Source organism: Solanum tuberosum, unplaced genomic scaffold (genome assembly GCF_000226075.1).
Source record: "Solanum tuberosum cultivar DM 1-3 516 R44 unplaced genomic scaffold, SolTub_3.0 scf00424, whole genome shotgun sequence".
NCBI lineage: Eukaryota > Viridiplantae > Streptophyta > Magnoliopsida > Solanales > Solanaceae > Solanum > Solanum tuberosum.
Genome location: NW_006239350.1, coordinates 1 through 9,387, shown reverse-complemented (window position 1 = coordinate 9,387; position 9,387 = coordinate 1). Strand labels below are relative to the sequence as shown.

The 9,387-nt window shown below is 34.0% G+C and overlaps 3 protein-coding genes and 1 long non-coding RNA gene across 4 annotated transcripts; 1 reads left to right on the top strand and 3 right to left on the bottom strand.

Moving 5' to 3' along the window:
* Nucleotides 1-782: 782 nt before the first annotated feature.
* LOC107058048 (uncharacterized) lies at nucleotides 783-1,638 on the bottom strand. Its single transcript, XR_001471740.1, has 2 exons — nucleotides 1,480-1,638; nucleotides 783-836 (listed from the first exon to the last, which is right to left on the bottom strand). It is a non-coding gene; the product is annotated as an uncharacterized lncRNA (long non-coding RNA).
* A 1,061-nt stretch (nucleotides 1,639-2,699) lies between these two features.
* LOC107058047 (cytochrome P450 98A1-like) lies at nucleotides 2,700-3,369 on the top strand (the record flags this gene model as incomplete). Its single annotated transcript, XM_015303340.1, has 1 exon — nucleotides 2,700-3,369. A coding segment is annotated over one exon (603 nt), but the record flags the coding sequence as incomplete, so codon positions are not given.
* A 90-nt stretch (nucleotides 3,370-3,459) lies between these two features.
* Nucleotides 3,460-4,339, bottom strand: LOC102595183 (putative late blight resistance protein homolog R1B-14). The gene is made up of 2 exons (XM_006363188.2): nucleotides 4,025-4,339; nucleotides 3,460-3,929 (listed from the first exon to the last, which is right to left on the bottom strand). Exons 1-2 carry the CDS (start codon nucleotides 4,141-4,143, stop codon nucleotides 3,584-3,586), a joined length of 465 nt encoding a protein of 154 aa, XP_006363250.1. The 5' UTR covers nucleotides 4,144-4,339; the 3' UTR covers nucleotides 3,460-3,583.
* Nucleotides 4,340-4,506: 167 nt separating this feature from the next.
* On the bottom strand, nucleotides 4,507-6,391 carry LOC107058041 (putative late blight resistance protein homolog R1A-4). Its single transcript, XM_015303331.1, has 3 exons — nucleotides 5,417-6,391; nucleotides 4,916-5,330; nucleotides 4,507-4,865 (listed from the first exon to the last, which is right to left on the bottom strand). Exons 1-3 carry the CDS (start codon nucleotides 6,389-6,391, stop codon nucleotides 4,507-4,509), a joined length of 1,749 nt encoding a protein of 582 aa, XP_015158817.1.
* Nucleotides 6,392-9,387: the final 2,996 nt, after the last annotated feature.

Here is a 9,387-nt window from a genome sequence, read left to right as displayed (position 1 = left end):
CAGCACGCCGTTGATCCAGTTGAGCACTCCAGAATCAGTGGTGAGCCACCTTGCTTTCGGAGGACTCGGATATTTTGTTCTCTTAGTTTTGTTTTGTTAGGATGCTGCGCAACCTATCCCAACATCCATCTCAGTATTTTAGAGGCTTCATAGACAATCAGTCAGTTAGTATTGAGTCTCTCGTCTATGTATATATGTAAATATTCTATTTTTGGGACTCGAGTTGCCTTTTTGGCCATATTTTATCTAGTTGGTTGTTTTATAACCTTTCATTGCATTGAGTCATGCTGTTGAGTTAAGTTTCCGCTGAGTTAAGAAAGCCAGGCCAAGGGTTCACTTGGGGGCCAGCATGGCTTCGAGTGCCGGTCCCGCCCAGGGTGTAGGCTCGGAGCGTGACACTAACAAAGTTACTTTACAATCTCTTTAACACTTAATCTATGATATACCATATATGTAATACCTGCAAGAATGTTTGATGTCTTAAAACTTCAGTTCTTCGACCTTCAAAACGTTCTGAAGGGAACTGTCCACATAAAGATGCAACAATGTATTATGTAGAAGCAAGATCTTAACAGAGTGGCATTACAGCATTTTGGTGGACTCATAAGAAGCAAAAGGATAGCATAACTCATAAGAAAATACAAAAGGGTGAAACCATTCAATTCAGGAGTCACAAACATTAAGGACTGAGCGAATAGTTTGAAATGTGTTTAATTTAAAATTACAATGAATTCACCAGCTGCTGGGAAGTTTACAGAATTTTTATTAAAAGAAACAACTCATAAAGAAATTACATGTGATGTTCCAAATTGCTCCAGCTACAAACTCTGCATACCCTGTTAAAGAAAAACTCAATGACTTAATAGATCAAAAAATATAGTTATCGTTGTCCAGACTCCAGAATATTTAGAGCTACAAAACTTACATAAACAAACGATCCCACAAAGTTATGATCTTTCTCCTTTTGGTGTCAAATTTTTAGCTCCAGGAATACACATTTTAGTTTAAGATCACAACCAACACCATACCCAATGTGATCTCACAGATACGGGTCTGCGGTAGGTATAGTGTGTGCAAATCTTATTACCCTTACATAGAGGTAGATGCACTGTTTCCAAATGATCCTCAGCTCAAGTAATGCATATCAAAGCAGTTCAAAATACAGAAGTAAAGCAGACATAACATATAATACAGATTTTAGTTTACGGCCAATAAATAATTACAACTGTTTTTTTTCTTTTTATAAAAATATTTATAACTTTTTGTGAGAACTGCCTTAAAAATGTCCATTTTTCCATACAACAAAAATCACAGTTGAAAATGGGTAAGAGTCTTAGGTCCTAGCTTAAGTAACTAGTTCCTCAACCTTGCTTTGAAAAACATCAACAAAACCATTAACTTTGCAGATGTAGTCATCAGTTAGAGCTGATAAATGGGCGTTTTGAGTTGAATTTGAACAAATTACAATGGGACTATAACCTTGTCATTTTCTGGAAATCCATCATGGCTGAGTTTACCAGAGCTCAGCATTTCGTTACAGCATGTCACGCTTGCTTAGTTTGCCCACAACCAATCGAACTTCATCAGCATCCACATCTCCACTCACAGCAAGTATCTTTTCTATACTATTAATTGAAATTGATTTTATCCCTTTCATATACAAAAAGAACAAAAAAGATGAATCAATTTTATGATGTAACTAAAAAAAGGAAAGAAAGAAAATATAATCTGTACCTGGAAGAGAGGATACCTTTTAACTATCTCTTCATCAGGAGATGTATCAAATTTCAACACCATTTTCTGCAAGAAAACCCGAATGACGCCACGAGGGTTAAAGATAACAGTGAAAACAGTTCATAAAGTTTAAAGCCGTTATTTCTGATTCATCAAAATCATGCAGAATAAAGCTTTTCTCAGTAATGTACATTGATGATGACGAGCTTGAAATTAGTATTTTGATTATCTTCGACTTGTGTTTCTTATATATCCTTGGCTGACTTAACAACAGACTTGTTGCAGATATCTACCTCAATGCACTTGAGAGAAAGGATGTCCATGAAACAAGAAGGTATCTCCATAAGATCTTGACATCCATGCAAGACCAATTGTTCAAGATTAGGAAAGGCATCATCGGCTACAATCCATTTCATCAAGGACAAATTTTCTAGTTTCAAGATTTTGAGTTGAGGGAACTTGCCATTGCTAACTTCCCATTCCCTATAATCACCAAATTCAACGTTGTACAGTTTGAGTACTTCAAGGTACTTGAGATGATCAGCAGTTTCTGATAAGTACTGAGAATCCAGGTAAAAGCCAGAGAGTTTCAGGTATTTGAGATTTGGTGCAGAGATGCCAAATGGGATGGTTTTAAAGGCTTTTGATCGATAAAGCTTTAGTATTTCAAGCCTTATTGGAAAATTTAACGCATGGTACTGAGGGGGATATTCTAAGCACTCGATTTCAAATATCAGTTTTCGAAGATAAGGTGTTTTTCTCAGCATCAATTCTGCATCCTCAACACGAGAGAAATATGGAGTGGAAATGGTTTCCAAATCATAAAATCTTGCAGAGTTCTCAAGTAAAGCTTCTTCATTTTCTGGACTGAATTTAGGAATATGCAGATGTCTCAATTTAACCATATCCCAAATTGTACTAGGTAGTAATAGCGTGTTATGTCTCCAATTTGGTGTACTCTTTAATATAAGAGTTTCAAGGTTCCAAAGATTGGATATGAGCTCAGTTGTGGGAACAAACCAGACGTCCTGAGGAAATTACAACAAGAACTAGAGACAGTTGTGGGAAAAGATAATATTGTGGAAGAGTCTCATATTAAGGAATTACCATATCTTTATGCGGTTATGAAAGAAGTCTTGCGCATACATCCAACTGCTCCATTATTGGTGCCACATTGTCCAAGTGAAACATGCACTGTCGGAGGATACACTGTTCCTAAAGGATCTTGTGTTTTCATAAATGTATGGGCTATACACAGAGATCCTTCTATCTGGAAAAATCCAACTGAGTTCCGTCCAGAGAGATTTTTGGACAATAAATGGGATTATAGTGGAAATGATTTCAACTATTTCCCATTTGGTTCTGGCAGAAGAATCTGTGTGGGGATAGACATGGCAGAGAGGATGTTCATGTATTCACTTGCTTCACTGGTTCATTCTTTCGACTGGAAATTGCCTGAAGGAGAGACATTAGAAGTTACAGAGAAGTTCGGTATTATTTTGAAGAAGAAAATGCCTCTGGTGGCTATACCGACTCCAAGATTGTCCAATCCAGCACTCTATGAGTAAGATAAAAATGTGTCTGTAGAGAGTTGCATTCTGTATGATGATTATGTCTTTTGTATGATGAATTATGAAAATGGGATCCATTTTAAATTGATTCAAAGGTTTCTATACAGTTTGTGCCCATCAGAGATGAAATTCCTGAGGATAACATAATCTATTAAATTCCCTACCATTTAAATTAATTACAAAAATTTCCTTTTTCCGTCTCTCTTTATTAACCTGTGTATACATCTCTCTAACTCTCCCCACACCACACTTAACTCCCCCAAAATCACGCCTATAACTTAACAATGTATCAACAATTTCTTCCAAGTCAGCATTTTTGTAATTGAATTTTGTTGAATGTGCGCAGATAAATACCTCAAGTAAAAGAGCTCAGTTGGAATAAAATCAATAACAACCTGGTGCTCCAAATCCAATACTTTTAGAAACTTAAAATTTAATAAAATGAGTGAAACTGAAAAACCAGGATAGTATAAGAGATGATGGGCAGAGTATGAATCAGGATTCCTAAAAAGTACAGAGCCAACAAGTGAACAAGATGCACTCCATTCAACAAGATTATCCATTTCAGTGAAGGCCAAGTGAGTATGCTGCTTGTGAGAGTAAACAACTTTGGTACTCTGATCCCTGTGAATATATCAATTAGCAAAATCATAGCATTAATTTTCAAATATAACTTCAAATACTTGATTGATTGAAAGTACCATTACTTATCATATTACCTATTTATCCATAGTAGAAAATTCTCCTCAGCTGCTCTTTTCTTGCAGAAATCGAGTAATACATCATGAAGGCGACATGCTTTGACCTTACCATCTGAATCGCCCCTCTGGGTAACCATTACTAGATTTCTTCCAATAAGATTCTTCAAGTAACCTTCTGCTATATCCTCCAAGCTCCTGCCTTCACTATTTTTTATAAATGATTCTGATATCCATAACCTTATTAACCTTGAAATATCAATCACTCTATCCTCTAAAAATGCTCCAAAATAAAGGAAGCAAGACTTAAGATGACAGGGTAAAACATGATAACTTTGGCTACAATGGCTCTTGAGTCATTGTGAATGTGGGTACCCAAATTGTTGGCCACTTGTTCCCAAAATTCTACTTCCTTTTCCATCTCTGACAGAATACCAGCCACCAAAACAATTGAAAAGAGGGAGTTGTCCACACATTTTTGCTATTCTTAGCCCAACTTTTTTTTATGAGAGGGGAACTCTTTGTTCACCAAACACTTTCTTTTCAAGCAACTTCCAACTTTCATCTTCGTCAAACATACGAAGATGAAGGGGATCACTATGAACACGAGCATATTTGGCAACTTCATGATGTCTTGTCGTTAGAATGATTCTGCTTCTGTTATTGGCATCTGGAAAACAACCTCTTAAATCATCCCAAACACTATCTTCCCACACATCATCAACAAGGATAAGGTACCTTCGGGGCAATAAAGTTTTGCGAAGCATATCAGCTAATTCACTGGCACAAAGTTCTCTACGCGCAGAATCATCACCGATAGCATCACATAGCAAGGCCAATAACAATTCCTTATACGAATATACTTGAGACACACAACATTGTGCACAAATATCAAATTGAGAAACAACTGACCTGTCAGAATAGAGTCTGTTGACAAAGTCGTCTTACCTAGACCTGGCATGCCGTGAATTGAAATGATATCTTGCCCTTTGGTTCCATTCAGTAGTTTTTTTCTTAAATTTTCTATGACATCCTCAAACCCAACAATCTCTTCATTCATCCTTGGAGTCCTTGCCAATTGTGATGATGTACGAGCAATGACAGTCTTCATTGTATCCTCAACCGTGTTCTTTTCCTGAATCTCTGCTTTGATACAAGTAATCTCCTCTATGATATCCTGGAGCCAACGCTCGATGCACCACTGAGGAACGTCTTTGTTAATACAAGCATCAACTACATATTCAACCTCATGTGCTTTCCTAATTATCTGTATAGCACAATCTTCATTCAGTGTCTTGAGCTTGTTGTGTGGCTCTTCTACAACAGCCTTCAGGAAAGGTTGCAAGCTCTCAAATTCCGTTTGAATTACTTGAAGTTGATTTTTGAGGAAACAAGTGAATCTGAATAACGGACTTGGAAATCCTTCAGGTTTTTCAATAGAAAATCGACATTTCCTAGTCCATGAATCCTTGGCAAGTTAGATTGAAATGCCTTTTGCATGACAAGGTAGACCATCGCCTTGATAGGCTCAATGTTTCTTGGAAGATCCAAACCAAGTGCTCGGTTCATATCATTCAATGTTGTGTCTTCCTTCTCCCCCTTAATATCATATAATGAGTAAATAAGAAGTCCGGCATCAACAATAACAGAATCCATATCTTGAAGATGAAATTCCAGATCTAGTATTGGCAGATGAATGAGATTGTCTCTTAGAAGGCAGAGCATGTCCTGAAGGTTAGCCATTTGATGACTCAAACCAACCGTCAGACTGTGTGTTGGAATCTCCACAGTGCTACTCTCAGCTGCATGCGTCTTTTGAGCTTGTGGTATGGTTGACTTCAATGTTTGCAGGACATCAATATAAATACTGTTGTGGCTGATGCCTAGCTCCATGGACTTAATCTTCATTTCCATGAAATCAGAAAGCAAACGACTGACTTCAGTTGGAGCCAAGTCTTGATTTCCGTTGCCATAGACTGGCAAATGCAACCACACAACCATTGCGATGTGGCTAGCCTCAATTAAAGCATGAGTATAAAAAGTAGTACATCGGTATTGAGGCTCTATACATTTGTTTGAAACAAAGCAGACAAAAAATCTCAATAACTTCAACTCCTTTAACACTTGTTCTATTTGTTCCTTCATGTGTCCTGGAACAAAAAACCACGAGCATGGATCATTGATCTTCACTAGAACATTGATGTTCCCCACAAAAACATCGATGACTTCCATCACAAATGGATCATTGATCTTCACTAGAACCTTGTTGGTTGCAAGTGGTGATTTCGGAAAGAAGTATTGGGCTCTGAATTCTTGCTTAGTCTTCCAAATTACCTTCTTCCAGTCGCCAAATGCATCCAAAGTAAGCTCAACTTCTTCAGCATACATACTCATCCAAATTAAGTTGTCCCACCAACTTTTCCAAATTTCTATCATTTTCTGTGAGACATTTAGCATACCGCATTCACTTGCGAAAGGTAACCTTTTCAAATAGAGAAAACAATCAAGAAATTTTAACTCCCATAGAAAGAAACTTATTCGATCCCTTCCAACATCCGAGTAAGTTGAATATTGCAGCCTGCTAAGGAGACGATCTTTCAGATCAGACAATTCATTGTTGAAATAAACACAAAGTGTCGTCTTATATGTATTATCATATTAATATAAACAAAGACAATAACTTAATGCAAGCTGGTACCAACAAAGGGGTGGTTTAATAAAATATAATTTGTTGAAAGACTTGGTTCAACAAACAAATATACTTTATATATCATATCATATATCATATATTACTATAAGTGGGAACAAAAAAAAATTAAAAGTTGAATTACAATTTTACCCCTATTATAAATTAAAATATTATAAAATATTTAATTATTTAATTTAAATATTAAATTGTATCATTTTAATTAATATGTTAATGACTTTTGCACTTCCTTAGATTAATTCCTAATTAAAATATATCTAATTTAATACATATTTATCATCTATAATCTATATGTATATAATAATAAATTAATAATCATAATAATCCAAAAATCTCTTCATAAAATGTATAATTAATTAAATATTAAATTATTAAATAATAAACTGACCGTATACTAACTAATACTAATGATATTATCATCATATGAAAAGACCATGTTGTCATTGTAATTACTACCGGTTTAAAACTAAAAGAAGAGGAAGGGTTGATATTAATTTATTCATTAATTCATTCATATGATAATATCATTCATTTTTGGTCTTTTCAAATTCCCTGGATTAATGGTGGGAAAATATTCTCTTTATAGAATTTATATAAAAGGCCTAAGTTCTTGACATTACTATTAATGTTATATTCATAGATGATTCTCACTTGACTTTAGACTTTTTCATATTTTTTGTAAGTTGTGCACCATATTTGTTATATTCATTGATGATTCTCACTAGACTTTAGCCTTTTTCATATTTTTTGTAAGCTGTGCACTATATTTTTTTTTCATGAAGCAATCATTGCTCTTTTGATTTGGTTTACTTCGTCAGCCAGCAACATTTGCAACATATAGGTAAGGATCATACTTCATTTATCTAGAGATCGTATGAAAAATATTTATGTCACTACTTTTATTTATTGATTTGGATGAACATATTTCAAAACTTTTTATTACTGTTTTTTTCTTACTCGACGAAAATGTTAAAATTCAGTGGCTATGACCTTTTGAATTACTATAAGTTGCATCAACTTGCTTTAAGTTATAATTTATTATACAGACTACCTACTAACTATATTTAGATGCTCAAATTTACAAGTTTGGACAATCATTTTCCATATATGCAATAATCAAATCATTCATAGGTTCATTGCCAATCAATTTCAACTTGCACTTTAAATGGCTATACTAAATTCTACAATTATTTATAACACCTTAAATCTCTTCAATCACCCCACATTTGTTGTATTATTTCAACCATATCAAATTATATATATGCTCTTAAATTTGGCAATTTAAGGTTGAGTGAGTTCAAGGTACAAGAAGTGTACTTTGAACTATAGAACAAAAGACATTGGCAAAAGATGGCATGGAGATGGTTTATTTCCAATATTATATTACACTGCATAAGGCACAATTTTCACTAATTTCTATTTTCTTTTGCAGGAATTAACTCAACAAGTCAGTAACGTTTTATAGGTTTTAACCTTTGGTCAGTAATATTCCTATTTGAAGTGAGAAGATAGAACACTATATGCTTCTTCCTTGTAAGATTTCACTGCTTAGTGTATTATTAATTTTTTTTTCCAATAAAAATACACTAATTTATGTTAGTTTCTTCACTTACATTATCTATCATAATCTTCCTTTGAGAAGTCTATGGATTTTGAGATGCAACAACAAACTAAAAGATAAAAAAACATGGATCCAAAAATGGTAGATGGACTGCATGGGGAAGAAGAAGTCGAGATGGTGATATCTAGGTGCACTTGAATTTGAAAAGGTTTGATTTGAAATATGAATTTATTTTTTATATGGTGTTTCATGCTCACACAAAATACATTGATGTTGACTTATTGTCATATTATATTTTATAATACAATATACATATTATTCAACTAATATTTTCTACCAAATTTCCAGTTTAAATGACTCATATAAGTAAATCAAATAAAGGGTACTTATACATGCACTTATGATTTATATATATTAAATTAATTCTCTTAAGTTGATACAACTTCAACAAACACTACTTTCATTTGACAATAACTACTTGATGGGCTTGAAGTATTTGAAACCATTAGTGGTGTTGCTCATATCCACACTATTTGAATCTTGCAGCGTGCTAAGGAGACCATCTTTCATATCAGACAATTCATTGTTGAAATACATCCTTGTTACACAAGAATTAAAACTGTTGTGGACTGGGAAAGAAGTGTTAGGGTTTTGCCCTGATTTTCTTACCATAATTTAAGATTTATTTTTCCTTAAAGAAAAACAAAACATTACCATAAATGTTTTTACTTTAAAGGAAAATATAATATTCTTTTATATCTTTACTTTTCTTGAAAGGAAAATAAAATATTCTTTCATATTTAGTTTATTCTCTCCTTTTAGGACTCCTTTTCTAGTAAGAAAAGGTTTTAGGACTCTATAAATATAGGTTTGTTTCTTCTAACACAAAAACAATAACATCCACAATGTAGTCGTTTAAGAGTCTTGTTTATGGGGAGATTTATTCTCTCAACAGTTTTAATATTTTCTTTTATATTAGTTTTTCATATAATAATATTATGTTTTTAGTTAAGTTTTTTGTCATCTAATTTATTATCATATGATCTGCAAATTATAAGCTTCCGCATGACGCACAAATGCACCTTCATAACCCAACAAGTGGTATCAGAGCATATG